Source organism: Mustela nivalis (assembly GCF_964662115.1).
Source record: "Mustela nivalis genome assembly, chromosome: 11".
NCBI lineage: Eukaryota > Metazoa > Chordata > Mammalia > Carnivora > Mustelidae > Mustela > Mustela nivalis.
The window spans coordinates 86316432-86342680 of record NC_139030.1 but is presented as its reverse complement, the minus strand read 5'-3'; the positions used below and the strand labels follow the sequence as shown (position 1 = coordinate 86342680).

General features: G+C 56.9%; 3 protein-coding genes across 5 annotated transcripts in view; 1 reads left to right on the top strand and 2 right to left on the bottom strand.

Moving 5' to 3' along the window:
- Positions 1–138: 138 nt before the first annotated feature.
- On the bottom strand, positions 139–5099 carry AAMP (angio associated migratory cell protein). Of its 2 annotated transcripts, none has more exons than XM_082691488.1 (11): positions 4874–5099; positions 4261–4419; positions 3473–3592; positions 2814–2953; positions 2407–2551; positions 2041–2124; positions 1823–1938; positions 1580–1683; positions 1339–1429; positions 1031–1185; positions 139–608 (listed from the first exon to the last, which is right to left on the bottom strand). In XM_082691488.1, exons 1-11 carry the CDS (start codon positions 4992–4994, stop codon positions 533–535), a joined length of 1311 nt encoding a protein of 436 aa, XP_082547614.1. In that variant the 5' UTR covers positions 4995–5099; the 3' UTR covers positions 139–532. The 2 variants fall into 2 exon arrangements, with proteins under 2 accessions (XP_082547614.1, XP_082547615.1); XM_082691489.1 differs by having other exon boundaries at positions 4261–4416; positions 4874–5082.
- Positions 5100–5336: 237 nt separating this feature from the next.
- PNKD (PNKD metallo-beta-lactamase domain containing) overlaps positions 5337–26249 on the top strand; it is a 60980-nt gene continuing 40067 nt past the window's right edge. The window contains exons 1-3 of one of the 2 annotated variants that reach the window (XM_082691534.1): positions 5337–5508; positions 6239–6407; positions 7524–7921. In XM_082691534.1, coding sequence (XP_082547660.1) covers positions 5442–5508; positions 6239–6407; positions 7524–7716 — 429 coding nt within the window. In that variant the 5' untranslated portion in view covers positions 5337–5441 and the 3' untranslated portion in view covers positions 7717–7921. Of the gene's footprint in view, positions 5509–6238; positions 6408–7523; positions 7922–26249 lie in introns of those variants that run through there. The other variant, XM_082691532.1, reaches the window with a different exon arrangement.
- Positions 8649–25199, bottom strand: TMBIM1 (transmembrane BAX inhibitor motif containing 1). Its single transcript, XM_082691541.1, has 12 exons — positions 25066–25199; positions 16254–16495; positions 14702–14802; positions 13832–13896; positions 13602–13655; positions 13035–13085; positions 12508–12547; positions 12236–12273; positions 11962–12049; positions 11539–11634; positions 10487–10540; positions 8649–10066 (listed from the first exon to the last, which is right to left on the bottom strand). The coding sequence occupies exons 2-12, from the start codon at positions 16453–16455 to the stop codon at positions 9920–9922; spliced, it is 936 nt and encodes a 311-aa protein (XP_082547667.1). The 5' UTR covers positions 16456–16495; positions 25066–25199; the 3' UTR covers positions 8649–9919.

The window sequence follows — 26249 nt, the reverse complement described above, 5'->3', positions numbered from 1 at the left end:
GACTCCCTCAGCATCAACCATCAGGGAGAGCCAGCTGAGGGCTCTCAAAGCCTAGCAGATTCTGCGGGGCCCCTCACCCCGACATGCCCCTCCCTGGTTTCTCATATCCAGATGCCACAAAACCACACACACACAGTCTCTGGGAAGTATATTTTATTTACATTTTTAAAATCTGTAACTAGTATCTCTTCCTCCTTTCCACCCCCAGAGACTTGGGAAGGGAAAGAACGGGAACCTCAAGGACCTACTCCCCACATACAAACACACAGCCCCGTGATCACACCAGCAAATGAAGGTGAATGAGAAAGAGGCCTGACCCCCCACCCCGACTCTGAGGGACCCGCAGGTCTGGGCGAGGGTGGGGGCGGGCGCAAGGGGTGGGTCTCTTAAGAGAAGGGACAAAGGGGGCAAGTCAGTTTGAAGGGGTTGGAAAGTAGTCCAAGGCCCCCGCCTCCTCCTCCCCCATACCCTACCGCCTCTGCTGGTGGGGTTCTCCCTTCACCCCTCAACACCAGAGCAGAGGCTGCAGCCATTAGCGGTCAGGTCTCTGGACACAAAATACTTTTGCTTTGTGGTCTCCTGATGTAGTCACCACCAGGGAGGCATCTCTGTGGACAAAAAGCACAGGTCAATGGGACTGAGGGCCCTGAGGCCTGGCCTCAAGCCCACCGCCCTGAGGCCCTCAGGGGGCCTGGTGCCTAGCACCAGGCTGCCGTGTCCACGTCAAGTGAACATGCTGGAAACCTGCACCCCGTAGGGAGTCAGAAAAGAGCCACAGCGTGGAGGAGATGGTCCCAGCCCCTCGGTGCCAGAACAGAGATGTGAGCGCCCACGCAGGTCCCCAACCACCGGAAGCGACAACTCCCTCAGGCTTCCCTGCACTTCGGGCTCACAGGCTGCCAGCAGGCCTTGGGGCCCACCTTCTGTCTCTTAGAAGTCCCTCCCACACCCCAAGGACCCTGCGGCCCCCCAGGGGCCCTTCCCATCCTCCAAATACTCAAAGAGACTCCAGCCCTTGCCAGATTCGTACTTGCTGAGGGCGAAGTCCAGGATCTCGGCCGTGTGGCCCCGGTAGTCTGTGAGCAGGCGGCCAGTGCGGGCGTCCCAGAGGCGCACGATGCCATCTAGGCTGCAAGTGTAAACCACGGCGGTGCCCGCCTCCCACAGCAGCTGCACAATGCCTGACTGCGCCGGTGCCAGGAGACAGAGTGGGCATCAGGGCCAGAGAAGTGGGGGGCCTGCCTCTGACTCTCAGGGAGAGAGGGGAAGGGTAGGGAGGGGGCGGGGCAGGGGGGGAACCAGAGAGCAAGCCCTGCCAGGGCTCCAGGCTGCCCGTACCTGGTGCTGACACTGGTGCCTAAGGGTCTGTGTAGACAGGTCATAGATGGCCAAGGTCCCATCCAGGTAGCCAACAGCTGCCAGAGGCATCCTGGGCAGAGGAGAGGACCACTCAGACTAGCGGACAACCCTGGATTCCCATACCCTGCACTCCTCTCTGGTTCCCCAGCCCAGGCAGCCCTCGCCAAATCCTCCTCCCCAGCTGGCTTCCGCTTCAGGCCAAGGCCGTCCTCACACTCACACGCTGCAGAAACCCAAAGACTCCACAGAGTTGGACTCGCTCTCCTCCCCTTCTCCCACACTGGGCTGGGACGCCACGGTCTCAGGTCTGAAAACACCCACCACCTAGAATGCCCGGGAGAGAAGCTGAGGATGAGAGCAGGGCTGATGAAGGGGAGGAAAGGGGACCAGAAGAGTCCCGGAGTGGAGGTGGGGCGGCCATGGGAGGCAGCAGCTCGGCAGCCTGGCTCTGGGTTACACTCACCTTGCCGGTGGTGGCACTGACCAGCTTGGCCTGGCAGTCCACAGAGCCGGTGAGGATCAGGCTGCCGTCCTGGTTGGTGGCGACACAGGTCAGAGGGCCCTGGTGACCCTCAGTCCCTAGGAAAGAGCAGACGATGAAGTCAGGCTTCGTCGTGGCCCCCGTAGCCCACCCCAGGCCTTCCGCATAGAGACCCAGGGACCCCGTCGCGCCCTGGAGACCTTTTAGTACGTGGATCGGGCTTCCCTGCTTCAGGTCCCAGATCCTGATGGTGCCATCTTCATAGCCGACCACAGCTCTCTTCCCTGAAGGCCCACAGGCACAGATGGAGGGGAGGACAGACAACGCTCTCAGACACACCCAGCAAGGGAACGGCAGGGAGGGTAAGGGAGCAGACACTGCCCCTGGGACTCGCAGAAAGTCAGGGCAGGAGAGGGGAAGCCGTCTGCTCTGGGGCCTGGGTCCATCTTCCAGACAGCAGACCTCAGAGCTGGCCGGCTCAGGCCAAGGAGGGAGCCCAAGACGCCACAGAAACCTGCAGCCCACCACCCAGCAGCCTGGCAGACAGCAAGGGGAGCAGCCCTCACCATCAGGGAGGACTCGGCCGCAGGTAGCTGGGCAATTGGGGCCTTGGAAGGTCTTGCAGTCGCCATTTGGGACCTTCCACATCCAGGTGTTGCCGTCAGCTGTGCCAGCCAGGAGGACAGGTGCCCGAGGGTGCCACTCCATCCACTGGGCAGAGAGGAGGGGTCAGCAGGCAGGCCTTTCACCCCATTCCCCAAGGAGCCCTTCCATAAGCTCCACCCAAGCTGTCCTTGCTTCTGAGGGTGGCAGGGACTGGGCAAGAACAGAGCCAGACACTCGTGCTGCGCCTGGACAGCACACTGCCTTCAAGCCAGCGTGGTCTGGTAAAGGCGAGACTGGACCCCCCCACCCCCAGCTCTTGGCACCTACCAAGGCCCCACACAGCTCAACACCACTCTGAAGATCTCACCTCCAGATCTCCTGCTTCAAAGGACCAGACCTCCTCCTTGGTGTCCACCTGCCACACTTTCAAGAGGCCGCTCATGTCCCCTGTGGCCACGAGGGTAGAGTCGTGGCTGAAACCAGCACAAGTAACAGAGTCTTTATGGCCTGCAAAGGAAAGAAGGCAGAAAGAGAGGAGAACATCAGGAGAATAGGACCCAGGTGTCTGGCCCCCTGAAAGGACCAGTTGGGAAGAGAAAGGTGGGTCCCACCATAACAGAGGCCTCAAGCTCACTGCCAATCCAGGAGTCAATACTCAGCCAATCCCCCCAGGTCTCCCTAGGGGTGGCGATGCTAGCCTTTCACTCAACCATGCCTAGCTAGCTCAGGCCTATGTCCTCCCCATTCTGTCTGCTCCATACCTCTGCCCAAAAAACCAGCTCCTCCTTTCTGTCTAAATAGCCTAAGACCGCTGCTACCTCCTCCCAGACCTTCCCCAGACTCCTCGGGCCAATACTGGCTCCCTCCCCATGCCCAAGACAGTCTAGGTTATTCTGTTCTGAAGTCCTTGGGTTCAGCACAGAGCTCGCCCCAAATGGGGACCAGTAAATGGTGCTGGATGCACAACCATTGCAGGCTAGCCCCCAAGACCTCCAAAGTAACGTAACTACACCTGCCCCCCCTCACCTGCACACTCAAAGAGCAGCTCCCCATCACTGAGCCTCCATACGAAAGCCTTGTCATCTTCACCCCCAGTCACTGCCAAGGTGTTGGTCTTGGGGTCCAGGCTCACACAAAACACAGATGCTGTCCCAAGAGATATTCCATGAGTAAGCGGACAGGGTTCCCCCACCCCCCCACCCCGGGTTCTGTCCTTTGGGACCTTCAGGAAGCCCACCCCCTTCCACCCAAAGCAACATGTCTTTCCTCCTGGAAAAGGGTGCATCCAAGTTCTAAGTTTCAAGCATCAAGTTGTTGGAGCAATCCCAGCCCACGCTTGCCAAGCTCCAAGTCCTTCCCCAGTGCTGCTGCCCTCACCGCCCCAGACAGACAAGGAGTGTACACGTGCAGGCTTCCAGGTCTCAGCACAGGGTGTCACCAGGCTGAGCACAGAGTGAGGAAAGCAGCGTGTCACTTCCCTTATTAAGGGCTAATATTTGAGAGAATTATATAAAACACGTTCAGAAAGGTACAACTACCTCTAATTTACTACAAGGTAACCTTCTGAAAAGAAACTAAGACCCAGAAAGATTAATAAAGATCATAAATCGCTAAGGAACAAGAGGAGGCTTTGAAGCCAGCCGGCTCCAGTAGCCAAGCTCTCCCCAGGCCCTCACAGTGCGAGCTCCTCCAGGGCAAGGCCAGCCTCTGCGTTCCCAACTCCCTGTCCCTCCAAAGGCTCCCTACACAGCAGGAGTCTGATGTTCCAATGCCCACGTGCACTGAGTTGATGGCGGATCCCCTCAGAGACCTACCTGAGTGCAATGCAAAGGTGACTTCACTATCGTCTGGGCCCTCCATGCTGCCGACCACCCCTTCCTGGGGTTCTAGAACCCAGCCCTCCTCGTTGCCCTCTTCCTCTTCTTCTTCTTCCTCGAAGTCCACATCTTCCATCTCCTGGGCCAGATCATCTGCTTTGGGGAGAGGGTTAAGAGATGCGGCTGGGCAGACAGTAAGAAAGAGGGAAGGGGAGAAGTGGTGGGGAGGTCTGAGGCGCTGGGGTGTAACAAGAGGGTCGGCTGAGGTCAGAGAGGGAGAAGCAAGGGTAGAAGCGGCAGGGAGGCGGGGACACGGGGGACGGACAGGAGAGGTCTGAGGACCCGGGGTTGGCTAGAGACGGTGTGGGAAGGGAGGACCGAGGGGATGATGGGAAGGGGGTGTGTGAGGGGAAGGGCCAGAGGAGGCGTCAGGGGAACCCCCACCCCTGCCAGGCCTAAGAACTAAGTGTGGGGGCAGGGCAGGGGGGGAAGGGCGAAATGGGTCGGTAGGAATGACCAGTGGGGAGAGGAAGGGAGGGGGGAGAAGCAGGGGTCAGAGGCCAGGGGTGAGCGCCTCCTGTCCCACGGCCCGAGGAGCGGCAGTTCTCACCTGGGTCCGGCGGACCAGGATCCAGTTCTACCACCTCGATAATCTCCTCATCACCATGGAAGCTCAGGGTCTCCAGTGGGGGGGTGTCAGCGGCGGCCCCGCTCTCGGATTCGGACTCCATGCGGCGCAAGCGGCCGATCCACTTCTCTGGGCCCAAACGCCTCCCAGAGTCAGCTCTGCGCGACGACGCGGAACTCGAGCCCCTCCTCCCGGGAGGAAGTAGGCGTAGGCAACTCCCCGGCAGAAAGAGCGACGGCCACTAGGCCAATAGTGAAGGGGGCTAACTGCCTGATCCACCAATCAGAGGTCAGAGTTGGGAGAAGGGGCCGGGACGTGGCGGGGAGAATCCAAACTCCGCCCGGCCTGACTCCGCCTCCAACAGGAGGGAAACAAGCGAGCGTGCGCGCCTCCGGGGTCTCCTGGGAAGAGTAGTTCTCCCAGGTCCCCTCGCAGGCTTCTGGGAGTTGTAGTTTCTGGTCTGTAGGCAGGACGGAAGGAGCGGGGGAGGCTCCTTACGCAAACTACAATTCCCGGCGGGGAGCGCGGCGAAAGGGGGTGGGTTCTGAACATGGCGGCGGTGGTAGCTGCTACGGCGCTGAAGGGCCGGGGGGCGAGAAATGCCCGCGTCCTCCGGGGTAAGGAGAGGGACCCCGGGGAGGGCAGGACGGCAGGGGATCCCCTTTTTTTATACATCCCGACCAGCGATAGCAGGAGGTCGTGGCTGTCGATTCCTCCCCGCACCCCGCTCTGCAGGATCATAAAGAGTCTGGGGGCTAAAAGATGCTCTCTAGAGGTCACACAGTCCATCCCCCTGCCCTCAAGTTACGCGACACCTCTGGGGTCATGCTGCGAGAGGGAGCTCTGGGGAAGCCTTTTAGACTCCCGCGCTCCAGGTGTTTCACACTCACCGCAGTGCAGATGAAAGAGCCCTGGGCTTCTGGAGGCTTGGGTTCTAGCCCCGGATAATTAGCAGTTTGACCTTGGGCGAAGCAGCTCGTCTCTCGGGGCTTTAGTTTCCTCTTGTCTAAAATAAGGGGAGAAAGTAAGCTTCCAGTGCTAACATCCTGCAGTTTGAAAACCTTTCCTCGGATTTCCTTCATACGACTTATGTGAGCCCCACTGCAGTCCTTCACATCCTGTCGTCCGATCAGATGAAGAACAACGAAGCTCGCTCTCCTGGCACCAGGGTGATGAGCCCGCAGTGACGTGGAAGTGGCTTCCAGAGGTGCCACCTTGATGGCAATTTTCCCATTTCCCTTTGGATTCTCCCTGGCACTTGTAACTTCAAACTGCCGTCACTCCCCTTTGCTCCCCTGGGCTTTCTTCTCATCCTCTCTTACTGACCCTCCTTCTTTCCATCCACAGGAATTCTCTCAGGAGCCACAGCTAACAAGGCCTCCCAGAACAGGACCCGGGCACTGCAAAGCCACAGCTCCCCAGAGTGCAAGGAGGAGCCGGAGTCCCTTTCCCCTGAGCTGGAATACATTCCCAGAAAGAGGGGCAAGAACCCCATGAAAGCTGTGGGACTCGCCTGGTGAGTTTTAACTAAAACTCTTTGCCCACCAATGGGGAGTGGCGCAGGGGAGGGCGGGACCCAGAAACTTCTCCAAGTTTCAGGAGGTGAGTTGAATCGAGGTTGTGGGGACAGAATTGCTTGGTTTGAGGACTGGAATCTCAGAGCAGGGGTGGAGGGGAGGTGGGAAAGTATGTGGAATTGGAGGCACAGTGGGTTTTGTAGTAAGCTGAGCTGATCTCATTTGAATTTGGGTCCCTGGCCGCCTTCTCTCTTTTGGGAGCTTGGGCTGAAAGCCCATTTAGCTCTTTCATTGAAATCATTGAGATCATGTGAGATTATGTTAGTTGTATAAGTAGCATCTAGATGTTCAGTATATCGTTGTTTGGATCTGACTCTGACCTTAATGTGTATTGTTGATTGATATTAAAGGAAAGAAGGGGAAAATTAACACTTTTTTCCACACCTGAGGTGTGCCAGTACTTTACAATGTAATGTTTTAGTTTTTTCTGAGATAAATATTACATCCCCTAAATCCAAAAGACAAAAAATTTTTTTAAAATTCCATCCCATTTCACAGAGGAGGGAACGAAGATTCAGAGGTGGGATTCCCACCAGGTCTCGTGACTCCATGCGCTCTACCCCACACCACAGTGTCAAGCAGGTAGCGGTGGTTACTCAGATGAAGAAGGGGGTCTGGGAAGGGATGTGTGTGGGGCGGTTACAGCAGAGAGAACCTTTGCCAGCACTTGGGAGAGGAAAGGAGTATGGGCCGTCTGGAGAACCTTGCATGGTCGGTGTGGCAGGATCGCAGGGCTCACGTCGAGGGGCATGAAACTGTAGGGGACAGGAGTGAAAAGGTGGGCAGAGGACCAACCATACTGGGCCTTTTGTGCTGTGCCAAAGAGTTTGGATTTGGCTGGGAAGTGACGGAGAGCTGTTAGGGAGTTTAAAGCAGTGCGGTAGCCAGGATCTGATTTGCTTGGGGCCCTCCAGCAGCCAGTTGGAGGAGGCTGCCCAGAAATGAGAGGTATTGCAGTGTTCCTGCGACCGATGAAGCTGGAATGAGATTCCCCCAGCTCCTCTGGCTCAGGCTTGGCCCCTCCCCAAACCCCGTGCACATCTCCCCACCCCTAGGGCCATCGGCTTCCCCTGTGGTATCCTCCTCTTCATCCTCACCAAGCGGGAAGTGGACAAGGACCGTTTGAAGCAGATGAAGGCTCGGCAGAACATGCGGGCATCCAACACGGGCGAGTATGAGAGCCAGAGGTTCAGGGCCTCCTCCCAACACGCCCTGTCTCCTGAAGCTGGGTCAGGGGTGCAAGCCTGAGGAACACTGCAGCCCTCCCCTAGACTCTATTGACTGTGGCTTTCAAGACTGTGAAGTCCTTTGGGTTTGGCCAGGATTCCAGCCCTTGCCTGTGAGGGCCGCCAGAGGGCGCATGAAGCTCAGGCCGCTGCCAGCGCCTGCCCCGTTCTCCCCAGAAGCCAGCCAAAGGCAAATAAAGTCACAGAGTGTTTTGAGCGCCAAGGAACCAGGAGTGGGCTTGTGAATTCCTTGGGACGGGAGGGGTTGAGGGAGGGGTTGGTTACTTACTTGTGCTCCCTCTCACAGAAGCCCTCAGTGTTCCTGGCTGGCTGGTTGGGGAGACCACAGAGACTTAAATACAACAAGCCTAGGCTTGGGCTCAGGGGACCAAGCCTTCAGAGCTGCTGGCCAGGAGGGTGGGGCCCCCTGAGCCTCTAACAAAAAATAAAGAGAATTCAAAAAGGGCATTCCGAGTGGGGGCGGGTGGGGTGGGGGTAACTCCTCTTGGTCCAGTCCAAGAGACTGGGCCCTCTGGGCCTCAGTTTCCTTGTTTGTAACAGGGATTGGGCTAGTGATGTCTAAGACATGGGTTCTAAACTTGAACCTGTGGTTCATTGCCCCCCATCCCCACCTGTGAAATTGTGCGTATACATACAGCTTTGTGGGGAGGAGACTTCATAGCTCTCGTGTGCTTTTATAAAGGGTCCATGATGCAGAAAAGGTCATGTGCCGCTGCTCCGACAGGTCCCTGCCAGACCCGATATTTCAAGGTTGAACCTTTACCAGTCTTTTGCATCCATCACCAAGACCAGTGGGGCAAAATGTACTTGGTTATCTTAGCAAAGGCAGAAGACGCCAAGCCGGAATGCAGAGGTTGGAAGTGGGTGCTTTGGGCAGAGCCAAACCAGCACTCCGAGAGCTCCCACCTTAAAGAAATCAGATCCAAATAGGGGTTTAACTTCTAAACATAAAACTTTATTACATTTCTAGTTATGTCCTTTTGCATGATATATTTAGGACCAAGTAGTTAAGAGAAGTCCTACTTCAGGCTGATACTCTCAGGCTGATTTGGTTTCCACCCCCCACCGAGTGACTCTTGTCCCCCTTCCCCATTTCAGCTTGAGGCACTTGATGTCATGAAGAAAGTGGCAGCTGGCTGGAGAGATAAGGCTCAGGTCTAAAATCCCCCAGCACAAACTGAGGGGAAGTCTCCTTTTGCTCAGGATCCTCCCCAGGTTATCGTAAGGAAAGAACACAGACATTGCCAGGGACACCACAGGAGGCTTTCATTTCCCTCAGACCAGGTGGAAGACGCAGAGCATTTCCCCTATCCCCACCCTGGCCTGTCTTCCTCCTCGTTACTTCCTGGCCACACTTACAGTCCACAAACCACCCCAGTGCCTGACTTTTGCTCTTCACTTTCTGATCTGAGCAGCTTAGGCACAGGAAGCCAGAGGTCTCTCTGACCAGAGATCTCAGAAGCACCCAGGGAGGCCCCAGGCAGCTGCGAACAGGCCTGTCCTCTCCACCACCAGAAGCCCTGTGGAAGCCCAGGGGCGATGCTGCTCTGTGCTTGGCCCCTGTGCTTGACTTTGCTTACTCTCCTCTTCCTGCCCCGCTCCAAATAAACAGTATATGCCATGGAAAGAAGAGGGACTGAAGCGGGGGAAGACCATGGGCACAGATTTCTTCTACTTTCATGAGCTCGAAGGCACCAAGGGTTGTCAAAGGAGTACTGGATAATGGCCTAGCAGTCCAGGAGGCTGGGGACAAAGTTCTCTGGCCTTCTGGGGCATTGAGGGAGGAAATAGCTCTAGTTACAGACCCTGGAAGCCTATGGCAGAGGTGGGAGGGGACACCTCATCACCTTGAAGTCACTTCTACTGCTCATATTCCTTTTTGGCTAGAGAATAGGCTCTCCTAGTCCCTCCCTGCAACCCCAGCTGTTGAGAAGAGTTTGGTGCCATGTAGCAGGTGGAGGAAGAAGGCACATCTGCCTCGTGCTGTCTCGGTCTGCCAAAGGCAAGTTAGTCCCCAGTTCCTCCAGCCCATCAGGTACCTGTGCCTCTCCTGCCAGAGAGGCCACCCGTCCCAGGACAGAAAAGAAACTGGGCATGTTACTGGAGGGAAAGGAAAGGGACGGATGTGAGGTCCAGACTCCAGTCACAGCCACCTAGCCCTCGAGGGAAGGGAGAGCCCACGGAGGGGCGGAATGCGATGCTCCTTAATTGCGATCCCCAAGCAGCTGCAGCACAAAGGTGAAAATGTAAATGATGTCAGTGTAGATCTGCAGAGCGCCAGTGATGTAGTCCTCGGGGCTGATGGTGTGCTTCCGGTTCCCCAGGACCAGCTGCGTGTCATAAGCCAGGAACTGTAGGAACAGGGAAGGCACACGTGAGGACCCCGGGGCTCAGTGGCCAGAGGTCCTTTCTGGTTCTCGTTTCAGCTGTTCCCAGCAGATCTGTCCTGGGAGCCTCCGTGCTGCTTAGAGACACGCTAATGAACAGCATAGCACATAGTGTCTACTCGCAAGGGGCCCACCGTCTAGAAAGGGGAAGAGACCCACCCTCATCTGTGATATGGCTTCCTGGGTGTGCTCCCTAGCTGGTAGTGAACAAGAGGGGGCAGGAATGCCTAGAAAAGCAGTCCCCTCTTGACAGTGGAGAGAGGGATGGGTAGCTGTGGCCCGCCTCTGCCTCCAACGCAGCCTAAAATCATGCTGTATCCTTCTGGTCACTCCCAGCCCAAGCTCCTCAGCTCCTCTCCCGAGAGGGAACAGGTCCTTACTCACCAATGTGAAGCAGATGGCCCCCAGAGCGGCATAGACCATGTGGAGCCAGTAAATCTGGGGAGAAGAAGCAGGGATGGTGTTAGAGATCTTAGCCAAGCACAAGCCCAGGCAGTTCCTCAGAACTGGCTTCTCCCCAACCCCTGACTTCTGGTACTTGAGTCGGGAGACCCAGGAAGGTAGCTACATGAAAGGACCAGTTCTGCCTTCTAGATCAAGGAAGAAATTAGGAGGAGTAACATATTTGGGGTGCCCGGCTGGCTCAGTCAGTGGAGCATGCAACTCTTGATCTCGGGGTTTTGAGTTCGAGCCCCACATAGAGTGTAGAGATTACTTTAAAAAAAAAAAAAGAATAGTAACAAATTTGGACAGAGAAAACGGGCCATCCTTCAGTGCTTATATGATACCAGTCTCCAAAGTTAGGGTACAGAAGTGTCCCCTGTTCTGGGAAAAAGCAGGTGGTTGTGTTATCACTCTGGGAGGGGCAGAGCCAGGCAGACACTGGTTGAAGAGCCCTGTCACCTCTCCCCCAGTCCTAGTTTACACTTAATTGTGGTTCTTGCAGCCAGCCTGGGAAGGAAGCCCCCAGGAACACTAAGGAATGCCAGAATCCTGGATCCCTCCAGCTGCCTGTTCACAGAAGGCCAGGGCCGGCCATGGTCCGGTAGGCAGGTGCCCTCCCAGCACTGTGCTCCCCTCCTCGCGGGTCCCTTCCATCCAAGCCCAGCTTCTTAGTCCTGGGCACCTCTCCCATCTCCCTTCTAGAACCTAACCTCAGCTGTCAGGCACATCCCACCCACTACTTCCCATGGGAATTCGGCTATGCTGACCAGGGCTTCGGGTTCTAAGTCTCCCAGGGCCTTCTAACTCCAGATAGAGCTTACCCTAACCCAAAGGATGGTGCTCTGGTGTTGGTCCCTTTGCTAGCCAGTGGAGGGCTTCCAGAAGTCAGAGCCTGCCCAGAGGCCTGGGTGGGGCCTACTCCCAACACTTTATACGGGAAAGTCTCCTCTGAGAGCTAGGTTCACTGAGCCCAGCTCTCCCAGGACACTCACATATTTGAAGGACAGCACAATGGCAGTAACAATCCCAGTCACCATCATCACAATTCCCAGGACACAGAAGAGGCCTGTGCACGAGGTGAAGTCCACCTGCCGAGAAGGGAGAAGGAGGCACCCATCAGATGAGTGTTACAACCAGCCGCCCAGCCAGACTGCCCCAGCTCCCTGACCACGAAATCCCAGTGCTGCCTCCTAGAAGGCGCCGTAGTAACCATGACATTCTAGGGACCGCTGCAAGGAGGAGTTTCGCAGGTGCAGATAGGTGGGGAAGGGGATCGGGGTCTCTGAGGGAAATCCCTGGTGTAGAGTGGTCTGGGCCATGGCAGGCCTGCTGCAGGGCCAAGCCTGGAGGGCCAGGTTATATAAATAAAGGGGGTGTGGGGTGGCCAGGGAAGCCCCCCACCCCCATACCCTCACCTTGGTCTGAAAGCAGAAGATGGTGACTGAAATGGACACCACAGCAGTGATGATCATTGCAATGATCACGGCCTTGGTTTCATACACGCTGCGGGGGAAAAAGGAGTGTGGAGAGGCCAGAGGCATAAGTCATGCAGGAATGACTTCAAAACTCTCACTTCAAGAGGGATCCTGCCCAGCATCCCCCCCCCTCCACGCAGATGACTGCCAGCCCAGGGATGCCCCACTCCCCCATAATACTCCGCAAAAGTGTGGTGATTTGTCCCGAGTATACCTGGAAATGGTGCCCGTCATGAAGCCCATGGCAAGAGTCTGAGGGGAGGACAAAGACGAGAGTGGAACATGTAAGAAAGGCCGGCCCCTGGAGGCACGGCCATGGCAGACTGCCAGAGCTGGGGCCACGTGTGACCGAGTCCCAGGCAGCCAAGGGGAGACCGAGGTCGTGGGTCAGGTTAGGGTCAGAAGAGAGCACCAGGGACATCTTCCATGGTCATGTCTCCAGCCCTTCCCTGGGACCCACCCGCCCTCACGCCCTTCATGACTTACAAAGATGGTCAGCAGGATGATGTTCCATGGGAATCGGCGTCTGAAGGGAAAGAGACGTGATTAAGTGACTTGGGGACCACCAGGTGTCAGAGACTCCTTGAGCAGAAGGTAGTTCTTGGCTCAGGTGCTTGGAGAATGAGGCCTTGACCTGGGGGAGGGAGGCTGGCCTGGCCTTTGGTACCGGCGCAGGTGTTCTACGCAGGGACAACATGGGCCAGTGGGACAGACCCGGGTCCTTCTGCAGCTCATACACTGCCTGCCGGTGTGACTGTGAGGAAGTTACTCGGCCTCTCTGAGCATTGGGTTCTTCCTACTTGTGAAATGGTTAAAGCGTTACCTACCATGCAGAGGTACTGTAAAAGCCGCAGCCACATGACAGACTCAATCCCACACAGGCAAGGGACTTTGAACACACCTGCACCTCAGCTGTGCCCATCACCACTCAGCTGCTGTCAAGATTCCCATTCTCCCCCAAACATCTGTCCCCCCTGCTCCCCACTGTCCCTTATCATCTATCTAGGACTCACCTGGGTCCCTGGCAGCAGGCGAGGGTCAGGTAGGTGGCCAGGAAGACAGCACTGGCAAGAAAGAGAAGAGGAAGTCGTCTCCAGGCCCGTTCACCCCCCCAGCCCCCCCCGGGCCCCACCTGGCAGCACTTAGCAGGCCAGCAGACTGGGGGCTCTCGGAAGCTGGGCGTCCACAGAACCATCTGGAAGTCTGAGGGGAGGCTACCCAGGACAGGATTACCCCAGCCAAGGCCCTGGAGATCCTCTGAGATGCAGGGTTTAGGCAGGAAGGAGGCTGAAGGAGACTGTGGCAGAGAAGCTAAGAGAACTTGGGGACCATCTGACAGTCTGCCCGTGGCCAACAGTCCCCCACCCCTGCTCTCAGGAGCTCTGTGGTGCTGTCAGTCCTCACTGGGTCACTCCCACCCACCCACACTTCCCAGCACAGCTGGTAGTTTGAAGGGCCCCTCCCAGAATATATATTGATCCCTGCCCTGAAAGAAGCTGGTCCGAGGTACCCCCCCATCTCCCTGCCCAGCCCCCCACCCCCAGCACATGCACACACAGTAGAGGGGAGCAGAGACTCACTAGGACAGGTAGTAGACAAACAGGTTTCTCCTCACGAACTCACCAACCGGCTTCCTGTGGAGCAGGGGAGTAGAGGAGAGGAGTCACACAAGGCTTGGCTACCTCCTTCCCCAGGCCCTCCCAGCCACTGCATGCAAACTCCCCCTCGGGTCCATCTGAGCACAGGGTCCCCTCCAACCCACACTCCCCACAGGGGACCCAGTAGAACTGGGTGAAGTCCTCAGACTCACACGAAGGTGAAGATAGCGATGATGGCCACCGTGATAAGCAACTGGACGGAGATGATGGAGTAAACCTGGAACGCAAGCCAGGGTGGGGGGGGGGCAGCACGTGTCACACCATCCCCCCAGGAAGCAGCCAGCCCTCCCCCAGGAGCCCCAAAGACCGGCTCTGATGGTGGGGAAGGGGCTCTTTCTTAATTTTGAAGGATCTAGTCTTACTTCGCTACCACCTGAGGGCCCTCCCCTGCTGCTGCCCGTCCTAAAGGCCACCCCAGAGTAAGGAGTCTGGCTCAGAGCCTACCCACACTCCCAACACTGACCCCGAGCTCCAGCTGCTCCTTACTATCCCCTCACCTCTGCCCCCACCCCCACCTGCACATGTCCCATGGCTAGCCTGGCTTCCCTTCTTCCCCCCACCCCCTGCACCCCGCCCCCCACTACCAGGCAGGCTCCTCCCAGCTCACACAGCACTCCCGTGCCCGCTCCTTTGCCCACCTAGAGTAGCGCATGCGCACATGGGGGCTGGGGAGTAGGAGGGTGACTGTTCTGGCTGCAAGCTGCTGCCAATCTCACAGGAGAAAGAAGTTTGGGGAGGGCAGGACACTTCGGCAGAACCCACCTAGGTTTTCCCAGATTGAATCTGTCCCTGGCCACAAGGTCAAAGAAGAGAGGAGTGAAAGGCAGGGAACATGGGTCAGAGGAGATGCCCCCCGCCCTCCCAACCCCCCCCCATGGCAGGGCAAAACTAGAAAGACATTGGAAGGCAGCAGCATATCTCCATTGGAATGAGTGCCCGGGGTTCACAGTGCCTGGCCACCTGCACCCCATTCCCCCAGCCCAAGGGGCCCAGGGACAGTGGCCTCCCAGCCCGTGTCTCACCTTTCGGATGAAGGTGTGTCGGACTTTCCTATCATCCCACTCTCCGGGCCCGAAGCTTTCACTCACTGCTCGCTCCTCCCCATCATAGCCCTGGCCTGGGCCTGGGGGGACAGATCACATGTGACCAACAGGGAAGTGGGACAAGTGGCCTCAATCCCGAAGCCCACATGACATTATGTCAGAGTCTCTAGGATCTCCAGCCAAAAGACCAGTGCCATATACTCAGGAGCTCCTGACCCCAGCCAGGTTTTCTAGACACCCTCAAGGTGACCCAGTGCTGGCCTGGACACCACACAGAGCCGTATGTCCCTGCCACGAGGGGCCTGAGGTATGAGCCCATCTGTCAGTGCACACTCATTTGTGGTTTTTTTTTAAGATTTTATTTATTTGACAGAGAGAGAGATCACAAGCAGGCAGAGAGAGAGGCGGAAGCAGGTTCCCCACTGAGCAGAGAGCCCCATGCAGGGCTCGATCCCAGGACCCTGAGATCATGACCCAAACTGAAGGCAGAAGCTTAACCCTCTGAGTCACCTAGGCGCCCCAGGGCACACTCATTGAGGCCTCCCTGCGTGAGGGTGTCTGGCCCACACCTGGGTGCTCTGCGGTGTGAACACCCATGGTCCCTGTCATCTGGGGGTCACGACCTAGTGGGGAAGCCGGCAGGGACAGGCTCGGAGCCTCGGTGACAGGAGCTGGCAGCGGCAGGGCAGGAATGAAGAGAGGAAAGGCAGGTAGACACACGGAGTGTGCGTGCGGAGGACGGGGAACAGAGCGGGGTCGTGTCCTCCATCTGGCAAACAGCATTCAGGGATGCTAGGGGTCTGCATGCCCAGGACAGGGCGTGACCATGAATGTGACTGGCGTGTGAATATCCCCGCCGGAACATGTATGAACAAGTGCAGGCGGCTCAGGGCTGGCCGTGGCCCGGCATTCCAGAGACTGCGGGGCTCAGAATGTTCCTTCAGTTCTTCCTTGAGAACCGCTTTCAAAATCCGCACATGAGCCATTCACCAAAAGTCGCCACATCTAATCTCTCATTTTGGACCCAACAGAGCAGTTACCTGCCGTGACATATACCGAACATCCAAATGACTTCTAGACGTTTGTAAAACTCAGATGTTATCTTAACAGAGGAGGACCTGTTAGCACCAAGAATACTTAAAAAAAAAAAAAAAAAAAAAAAAGTGCTTCCGGTTCCAAAGGCAATTCCTGAGGGAGAAGGAGTCTGGGCGCAGAGGGGACAACTGTCTAATTAGGAACAGTAACTAGTTACTTCATCCTGCCACTTTCTCATCTGATGTGTAAGTTCTGGTGTATGACTGTGGACTCAGTTTCCTTGCTGAATAAGGGGCTAGCAGGCATCTGGTGGGGGGTGAGGTGCCAAGAGGGCAGGTGGGGGAGTTAACAAAGATGAGGAGACAGGAAGAGAGAACTAAAGAGGAAATGAAAAAAGGGATGAGACAGGAAGCTGAGAAGGAAGGAAAAGAGGTGTCCTGCGTGGGCCGGATGCTGCCCCGCCGTCCCCTCCCCCCAGCTCCCTTCAGGGACTCACCGTAGTGCATGGGCATCGGGTGGACAGGCGGCATCGGCTGCGGGTAGCCAGCGGGGTGACCGTAGCCAGGCTGGGGGTAGGCTGGGTAGGCAGGGTAGCCACCAGGCAGGACGGATGGCTGCCCGTAGCCCCCCTGGGGCGGAGAGCCAGGGTACAGGGGGTTGCGGTCCTCATATGGAGGGGGGGCACTGGGGTGGGACATAGCTGCTCGAGGGCTGAGGGGAGACCCCAGCTGCTGGCACCTGAAATGGAGATGAGAAAAGCAATCAAGGGTGCCCAGAGCCGGCACACGGGGCCCCAGTCCAGGCTGTCCCTGAGGAGAGGGGACCCTCATATTCTCTCTCTTAATCATGTTCCCCGTGCATCACACTCTGCCCTCAAGCCATCCTCCTGATCCCCACAGTGCCGCTGGCCCCACCAGCTCAGCCCCAGCCCCTCTGCCTTCATGCCAGCTTTCTGGCCATGGCACTACTTCGGTTCCGTTTCAGGCCCCAGGAAAGCAGAAGGGGAGGTTTGTGCTGGAGCCCAGAGCAGTCACTGGGCCCCGGTGGTGTGAGGGGCGGGGCGGGGCGGGAACTCCCTGTGCTCAGCTAAGCAAAGCTTCCAGGGACCAGCCAAGCCTCTGGGTGAGTCACAGGGCCAGCTGGGACCCATTGCAGGGGTCAGCCCAGCCCCCAGGGCAGCTGGCAGGAGCTTAGGGCCTGAAAGGCAGAGCTGGGGAGGAGCCAAGGCTCCAAGTGGAGGGGGAGGGGTGTGGACAACAAGTGAACCCCAGGGCTGAGCCACCAGGCACCAAGCCGGAGGGCAGCCAGCCCACGGCCAGTGGCTGAGTCAGGGGAGGCCAGCGGCTGAGTCAGGGGACGCTGGAGAGGTCTAGGTGAGTGGGTGCGCTGGGCTGGCCACTGGGAGCTGGGAAACTGCAGAAAAGGGCAGGCCAGAGACAGGGCTTTCTGGTTACTTCGGGTAATAGCTGAGCACATCCGCTGAGGCACATCCGATAGGTCTATAGCAGCCTCTGGCTGTGTTGTGTGGGGAGTGGACAGTGTCTGCAGGCCCCGAACCCCCCTGGAGGGACAGACACATGTCTTGAACCCCGGGGCCTCTGGTATCCCCATGTTCCCCAGCAGGGGCCGTGGCTAGGGGGGAAGGAGAGCGCCCTGAGGAGTCTGCCACCAGACCTGGCCCATACCTTCTCTGTAGCAGGAAGACTCCCATAGCCAGGGGAAGGCTGAAGAACGCTGGGAGCCCCCAAAACAGCTCAAAGCGACCTCCAGGTTGTATGGCCCCAAATGCTCAGTTCAGATAAGGGAATCAAGGCGCCTAACAGTGAAGGGACGTATAACTCCGAGGATCACAGAACTAGCAGAGGAAGGAAGGCACAAACAGCACCGAGGCCTTCAGGGGCCTGGGCATGCATGATCTGTGTTACACTGCATTCTCGGTCCTCTTAGGCCAGATAAATGTCCTCCAGGCCTGGTGTTCCCTCTGAGGTAGCAAAGCTGGGGCTGGAGAAAAGCTAAGGAGGAGGTCCCAGAAAGGCCCTACGTCCTTGGTAATGAGCCTTGACAGTGCCACAGCCTCCTGCAGCATCTCCCAAGGGGCAGAACTTTAGGACCTCACAGGGAGGAAGCACCCCCGGATCCAGACAGGCAGACATCCCCAGAACTTCTGCTGGAAGGAAGAGGGAACTGGCTTCTCTTATTAGGGTACTCCACGGAGTCCAGGGATCCGAGAAAGGACTGTGTTACCTCTTCTCTCTTAGAAGTGGGATAGCTCAGAGGGGAGGTAGGGAGAGGCAGGGAGAAGGGATCGAGTAACAGGCCAGGCTTCTAAATGGGTTACTTTGAGGAAAGCTGTTCTCCATCCTCCCAGAGTAGACAGACCAGCACAACAAGAATGTGTCAGGTCAGAAATAAGAAAGACCTTTCTAGCAGTGAGGGTGCGACAGCACCTCCACGCCAGGCTTGTGGTGAAGGTCTACACAGTGGAGGAGAGTGACCTGACGAGATAAGGAGCCAAAGAGAACAGGAAAAGACCAAACACTGAGTGCTGCGAGTTTCAGAAACCGGGAACTGAACTGCTGTGGCAATGTTCTGGTCTCCTGTAAGGGTAGGGAAATTAGCACAGGTAGCTGTAATATGTAAATTATCACAGATTTTTCAAAAGGATGAAACACAAACTGGCTCTCATCCCAAGGCAAGAGGCTCCTTCTCTCTACAGCCCCTTGCCTGCCCGTCTCCAGGAGCCCCTTCTAACTCCACCAAGAGAATGGCATCCTGTTTGTAGAGGTGTGAACAGGTCACCTTTGAAGTAGGGCTCTCTGTCTGTCATCATTACGGCCATCCCGGCCCCAGGTCGATGGGATGCCCAGCCATCTGGGTGGTGGTACACGCAGGTGAACAGGCTGAACGTGACCCAAGAGACCCTGGCAGGGAAGGCTCCATGGTTGGAACCCCCAGTGGGGCTACCACAGGGATGTCACCGTGACCCGGCCCTGTCTGCTGCTCAGGGTCCACCTCTGTAAAATGACATGTCACAGGCCAGGTGATCTGTGAGCTCCAGCTCCAGCAGACTGAACTCTCAGAGGCACCCAGCTCTGTGGAGCTTGCCCTTTGTCCAGCCAAGCAGCTGGTCCTCCCTCCTTCCTCTAAGCCGAGCCAGGCCAACAGGTCCCTTCCCAGACCACAGGGGCTGTGGCCGCAGAGTGCGGGGTGAATCACCAAGGGCAAGGTCAGCCTTGAAAGGGCCCCCCAGGAGACTCCAGCGGCCAGTTTCCACTCAGAAGGCTACTGACGCATAAGGACTCCCTTGCTCCTCCCTTGCCCCTCCCTCTGACTCTTCTGGTTTCAGAGGAATTCACCAGTAGACCAGCCTGCTGGGACATAGCAGGTCATAGTCCAGGTGTCCAAGGGCTCAGCCACCAGCCCACGCTTACCAGAGACTGGCACTGGACCATTTGACCCCACTATGCCTCATTTTCTCCACCTGGAAAATGGGTTTAACAATATACTAGTACAGAACTGAACAACTACACATAAAGCACTTAGAGGGATACCTGACCCCCGATAAAAAGAGTAAATGGTGGCTGTTTTTAGTTATTATTTTATTAATCCTCATAGTAGTCCAGCAGGGTGGGTAATGTTATCCCATAGATGAAGAAAGGATTAAGTCACTGGCCCAAGGTTACTTAGCTAGGGTGAGATGAAGTCCACACCTGAGCTCAAGATGGACTCCAGAGGCCACACTCTAATCCCACAGCTGGACACCCTGTCCATCGAAGCCTCTTTTCACATCTCATGGCTCCCCATCTAAGACTCTAGCAATAACAGAAGGCTTACATGACAAGTAGACACCGAGCTGTTCAGCCTCCCTCTAAAATCCCCCCCCCCCAAATCCCAGTTCCCAAATAACCGCCAGGAGGTGAAGAGGGTGGTCAGAGATAGAGTCTTAACTGCCTGAGCTGAAAGCAAGTCCACTCATCTAAGACGAGCCAACCCCCTCGCTTTACCAACCGCACAGAAAGATAGAGTGACCCATCCATGGTCACAGTGCTAGGTGGGGGACTGGGACCACATCCCAGCTTTCTGAGTCCTGGGCACAGGAGACGGTGTTCAGGCAAGTCAGGGAAGTGGCTAAGTTCAGCCTCACTCACCTCTGAGCAGGGCCGGGGTAGGGGGGTGGGGGGCTGCTGACTGCTGCCCAGCCTACATGAGGGGCCTGGCCACTTCCATGGCCTCGAGGCCTCTCCTAAGGATGAGGCTTGAGGCTGGCCTCCGCCTGGGTAGTAGGGGCAGGGGGAAGTAGTCAGTGTTTGCTTTTGTAGCTATGACTAAGGGCAGGAGCTGGAGAACGTGGAGTCGAAAGGGAATGAGGGGAAAGGGAAGGGAGACAATCCAGAGACCAGAGACCAGAAACCAGCAATCGGGTCATTTGAGTTCCACCAGGAGCTAGTGGAGGAGCTCACGGTCTCCATGGGCTAAAAGGGAACTTTAAGGCTCCCCACTGAAGCCTGACTTTTCCTAAAACACAGCAGGTACTCAGCTTCTCCTGAACACACTCCAGTAACCGGGAGCCAGATTGTTCCCTTGCCGGCAGCCTGAATCATTAGAACTTTCTTCCTCACCTTGCCTGTTACCAAGACATTCTAACTCTGCCCCATCCCTGCCATGTTACAGAGCTAAGTTTGCTCCTTCACCCTCAGGACCCCAATGCCCCCGCAGGAAGTTGCCAGAAGCTCTCCTTTCTCCTCCAGACGCAGCCATCCTAGCAGCAGAAGCGGGTGGGCTCCAATGCAGAACTCGGGTGGGCTCCAATGCAGAACTCGCTGGCTGTCAGGGATTTCAGATACAGCCATGGGGTGGAACAGCCCCTTCCCCTGGAGCCAGCTCAGTGTGGCCACCACAGCCCAGCCAGCTGAGGCCCAGCCTCAGGCTCCCCTGGGGGCCCCTGAAGGGTTAAAGCTCTGGAATCTGCACAGAAGGGTGGAACCAAGAGGGTGTGTGTGTGTGTGTGTGTGTGTGCTCGCAGAAAGGAGCAGCTGACTGGTCCCAGGCAGCCTGCCCTCCTCTCTGCCAGGAACGGATGCCCAGAGTCAGAATGGAAAGAATAGCTCAAAGTGTGCATCTCAGGAAACCCCACCCAGCAGACGTAGGAGCACAGTCCTTCCCTCCCATTTCCTTTAACTACCCCAACACCCCCAGCTCTCCCCCAGCCCCAGGAACCGGCCCCCCACTCCCCTGCCCTGGTGCCAGCACAGAGCCACCAGGGCAGAGAAGTAAAAAGATACACCCAGAGGTGTCTGGGCAAGTCACCAGACTGCCTGCACGCGGACCAACAGGCCCAGAACCAACTTATCCTTCTGTCTGCTTGGCTTCTGGGAATAACAGCATGACGCGGAATAGATCTAAAAAGAGCTAGAGTGCCTTTAGAAATCATCTGGTTGTCTGACACACCAGGAAACCCCAATACCAAGAAAGTTCCTGCCCAGCGCACAAAAGGCCCTGTGGGTCACAGGTTTGGAACTTCCATTCCCAGCCAGCCCTGCCCACAGTCTGAGAACCTAGAACAGATGTAAGCACACACACAGCTGAGGCGGAGCCAGGACAAGCCACCCGCCTTCGGTTCCGCCCCCCTCCTCTGTGCCTCCACCCTGCTCAGAAACAGATAAGACTGCCAACCCTCGACTTCCCTCCTGGCCTGGCCCGAGTCACAAGCCCAGGGTAGCCTCTCCCATCGGAGCTGAGAGAGATGGGGTGGGGAAGATGCCCTGGAGAGCAAAGGAGCCCCACAGCTCTGTCACCCTTCTTCACCGGGGTAGGGGGGGTGGGGGGGGGAGAATATAAGTGTGTCACCAGTGTGGGTAAGCTCAGTGATTCCAACCACGTCACTGGTCCCAAAGGCCTGGAAGTGCAGATAAGGAAGGAGGACTCAGAAACACTGTGCCTAGCCACCTCCTCCCTTGCCTTTCATCTCCGGCTTTTCCTTGTGTCTTGAGATTAGGAGGGAGGAGAGGCAGATGTAATTAGCAACCCATGGTGGAGAGGGGACTAACCCTTCCCTCAGTGGGCAGGGCGGGCAGGAAGGAAGAGAGCCGCTTAGAGCAGTGAGTATGGGTACCCGTCACTGGCTCCCAAGGCAGGCCTGAGCCTGACAACAGCCCTCTGAGGTGTGTTCTTATCCCCACTCTCCAGAGGAGAAAACTGAAATTCAGAGGAAAACAGATCTAGGGGCCCACAGCAGGCAAACATCAGAGATGTACTGGAACCCAGGCTAGACATCCGATTTTAGAGTCCAGGCCCTTTGCTTTTACACCTGCTTGGAACACGAGCCCCTCAGGCACCCCTATCAGCCACCTTCGTGCACAGACTCACACCCAGGATGGGCTGGTGTAATGAGGACCTTTTCCTTGGAGAGAGTCAGTCCACCACGCCAGAGCCGTGGGTTAGAAGGCAGGTGCAGAGTTCTTGTCTGGCTCCTAACCCCTCTATGAGTCTGGGTGGGCCACTCCCCATCCCTGGACTCTCTCTTCCCCACCATAAAACAGGTACACTGAGCCAAAAGATCAAGTCTGTTCCAACTCCAACAGCCTTTGCTTCTGAAGGAGCAACCCGACAGAGCACAGCAGGTCAGGGCAGACCGCCCTGCTTCCTAAAGAATCTACACCTGGGCTTACTCCCCATCTAGAACGGCTACAGAGGCAGAGACACATGGCATGTTCCAGGGATGGGAGTGGCCCTAACATCCTCCCTCCCAAACTGTCCCCATATTGCCCTCTGGAACCTTCGGCCAGCATTTCCAGGGCGCTCACTTACCCTGCAGCCGGCAGAGAAACAGTCTAACAGTGTAGACAAGAAAGACGACCAGGCAGGAGGGAGATCCGAGAACTGGGCTCCAGTTCTAAGCCTGCCACCAGGCAAGTGACCTCCCTTGGCCTCCTTTCTCCACCCCCCAACACCAGCCCCCATGGGCAGCGGGGAGGGACCAGTTACCCAGAACCCTGGAGCTGACAGCTAAACTCATCCAACCAGGCATTTCCCAGACTGCTCTAAAGAACACCCCGGAGATGTTACTGGATGAGCTCTGAAACAGAGAAGTCTGAAAAACAACCAGTACCCCTTTCAGAAATTCCCAAGGCACAACGGCGTATCCAGCCTCTGTGCAGTCCTGCAGGGGGCAAGAACTGTTCAGCTTTGTTGAACCCAGCTTCCCCCCAGACTTCCTTGAGCCTGAAACAGTTTTAATCAGGGCACACCTAATTAATATCCCGTGGGGTCCTGACCGGTCCACCTTTGTTTTACAGAGACCCAACCCTGAGAATGATTCCTGTCCTAACCCTCGTATCTTAAAGCCCCTGTCCTCCTAGCCAGCCCTCGGAGCAGTCACGTGAAGTACAAGCGTGTCCCCTCACTCTGCGTCAAGTGGATCCTTCGGGATCCTTCCTCTCCCCCCCACCACCCGCCCCACAAGACAGCTGCTGTCATCTCCACAGTAGCCTTAACGCCAAGGGCTGGGCGACATCTTCAACCAGCACAGTACTAGGAGACTGGCGTCCCCTAACATCACCCTTATGGAATGGGAAAAATACCAGTCATTAAATACAAAGACTCATCCGTCCTCCTCCCTGACCAGTGTACTGAGGACTCTCAGCAGCCGGGACTGTGTCCTGTGGACTTCCGAACATCTCTACTTCCAAACAACACCCAGGTTTTGGTCTAGAAGCCCAGACTCTTAGGGTTGGAGGATCCGGTCAAGGCCATCCGCTCCACAGCATTCCCAGCAGAATATTCAAGAAGGCCCACATCAGTGTTAACCATATTGTCAGCAGAGGCCTCCTTCCCAGAGAGCTGTCTGAGCGTGCCCACTCTGGCCCTCCCACTCCAGCCCTGTGAAGACACGAGCATGTGTTTCTTCTCTGGGGCTTCTGCTCTTTCTGAAGGAGCCAGGGTGAGAAGTTTGGGGGTGGATGTGCTCTGAGGAGGACAGCTTCCAGCCGAGGCCCCCGTTCCCAGGGAGGTGTTGTAGCTGAAGTGGCTGTTACCCCAGCTCCTGATATGACGCACTCCCCACACTTTCAGTGTACCCCATCATTACCTCTCTGACGTGCCCATTTTTACAAGTGAGGCCCTGAGGTCATGGCACCAGAAGACAGAGGAAGTCAGTGCCCTCGACACTGTGGTCCCACCACTTGTTCTTAAGTTACAAACTGGCTCTCTGTTTGGGTCCCCAGCCTAGAGGGCCAGGGACAGCAACCAGGTGAAGAGAAAGTATGGCTGCCACTTTGCCCCAGACAAAGCAGACCCAAGGCAGCACCTGGCTTTCGCTGCCACCACTGGCCAGGCCAAAGGCACCAGCTTTGAAACCAAAGCTCACCAGTGAGATGAATATTTCAGAACCCCAGAGAACTGGACACCCGAGGGACCTGCCCTGACATCTGGCTCTGACCCTAGTTCCCAGGCCTTCCTTCACTTATCTCACATCCTAAGCTGGCATCAAGTAGAACCTCACCCCCCCCATACCACACCCAGGCCACAGTGGGGTGAGGGGGGATGGAGGACCCCCCCCCCCCAAGGACAGGAGCTGACGCAGGACCTCCGGATCAGGGCCAAGCCTCCCAACAGCCTTCCCCGGCTTGCCCTGCCACCGTCTGCTGGCACCTTGTCCGGCTCCACTTGTTTTCCCCTTTCCCAGGCTCCAGTTGGGTTTTTATGCTGACCCAGAGAGGGCACGAGGCAGACAGCACTTCCTTGTTGCTTTCTCAACCCAGCCTCGGGACAGTGGCTGGAAGCAGGCGGGCCGAGGCAAAGTCACGGTAACAGGGGTGGCCACTTCTCCACGCTAGGGACAGTGGGCCGCTGGCTGCTCCCACCCCAAGAGCCAGGCCCCCTCCCCCCATTCCCATACTCAATTCACCTGGCTGCGCCGAGGCTGGCACCAGCCTCCCGGCCGCTCCCCTCCCCCTCCCGCCGGCCCAGGGCCCTGACAGCCCTCCTCCCGCGCGCAGCAGGCCACTCTGGGGGCTCGTATGGTGGACACACCCTGCGACACGCGCCATTAGGAGGGAGACATGACACCCTCTGACCCTGGCCCGCTCGCCCGGGCCCACAACCCCCTGCTCGCTCCCAACGCGAAACAGGCGCCCCTCGGCCGCCCGGACGCCGCGGGAAAGAGAAACTCCAAGGGTGAGGGCCACAGATTGTCATCCGGCGCCGCCTCCCCGGGCCGAGCACTCGGAGAAAGTTCGGGGCGTCACCCCCGCCCCGTCCCCGCCGGCCCGCGGTCTCCCACTCCCGCCGGCCCCGGCCCCCTGACTTGCCTGACCGCTCCGACGGTGCGCTCCCGGCCTCACTCCCGGCCTCCCTCCAGGCGCAGCTAGTCCAGCAAGGAGCGCGCGGGCCTGCCCTGGGCTGGGCGGGCCTGGGCTGGGCTGGGGTTCCGCGCCCCGCCCCGTCGCGTCGGCCCCCCGTGGGGCGGGGCCTCGGGATACCGCCAGGGGGCGCTGGGGGCTGCCCGGGGGCTGGGGGCTGTCCCGCGCGCGCCTCGGGAGGCCGGGACGACGGTCTAGGGTTCTCGGATATAAAGGCAATGCGTGATCATTGATGGAAACTTAGAAAACACCAACATACAGGAGGAAAATCTGTTCGCTACACGCCTCCCGACTTCCTGCGGAAAGCGCGTGTTTTTTACTTGTCTTTCCAGAGTGGGGCGCATTGTATGATGTTTTATCCATTGCTTTTATTTTACTTAACATTTTATCATGAACATTTTTCTTGTCACTAGATAATTCTTCAAAAGCATCATTTTAATGCCGCAAAGTATTCTATCACATAGCTGTGCTGATTTATTAAATTAATTTCCTACCGGAAGACACTTAAATTGTTTTCTGTTTCTCATTATCAGACACAAATCTGTGCTGAACATCCTTGACAATTCTCTTCTTTTAAAACCGAACGCACTTCACAGGTTTAAAACGTCAAATGTCCAAACATAAAGATGGAACTTGGAATCTCTCTGTCCCTGGGAACTAGGACATTTCCTGCTTGAAGTTACTCCAACCTGGAAAGCAGGTGTTTTGGACTCAGAAATCCTGACTTGGGTTGTAGGTTACCAGTATTCGTGGCCCTGTCATCTCAGCCTGCCCAGCCCCTAATGCAAGGATGCCCTCCGAGTGCTATTTTGCAGAACAGGAAATGGGTTCTGGGAATTTCTGAAACATCACCAGAGTGTGTATAGTTGCAAAGTCCATGTTTTTTTCCATTACGCCAAAGCTGCCGGTCGTTGAACAGCTTTATTTCAGGCGCTTATCTAGTGCTAATAGCCACAAATCAACACTACCCGCTGGATGTCTTTCTCAGCCTCTAGGGCGCTAACTTCTTGAATGGCAGCAGTGGGACCCTTAGACTTGACAAAATGCAGCTAGAACCCCTCCTGATTCCAGAGCCATCTCTAAGCACTTAGCCTTCCATGATTCTCTCTGGTGGCCAGTCTAGCTTTGTCACA

Excerpts from the sequence above, each read along its gene's own strand:
- AAMP (XM_082691488.1), bottom strand. The coding sequence starts at position 4,994 with ATGGAGTCCGAATCCGAGAGCGGGGCCGCCGCTGACACCCCCCCACTG. Across the intron at positions 3,593-4,260 it reads CACCTTTGCATTGCACTCAG|CATCTGTGTTTTGTGTGAGC; the intron begins GTAGGTCTCTGA and ends CTCTTGGGACAG. Across the intron at positions 1,186-1,338 it reads GGCACCAGTGTCAGCACCAG|TCAGGCATTGTGCAGCTGCT; the intron begins GTACGGGCAGCC and ends GCACCGGCGCAG.
- TMBIM1 (XM_082691541.1), bottom strand. The coding sequence starts at position 16,455 with ATGTCCCACCCCAGTGCCCCCCCTCCATATGAGGACCGCAACCCCCTG. Across the intron at positions 13,897-14,701 it reads GACACACCTTCATCCGAAAG|GTTTACTCCATCATCTCCGT; the intron begins GTGAGACACGGG and ends CTTGCGTTCCAG. Across the intron at positions 12,548-13,034 it reads GCCTGCTGCCAGGGACCCAG|ACGCCGATTCCCATGGAACA; the intron begins GTGAGTCCTAGA and ends CTTTCCCTTCAG.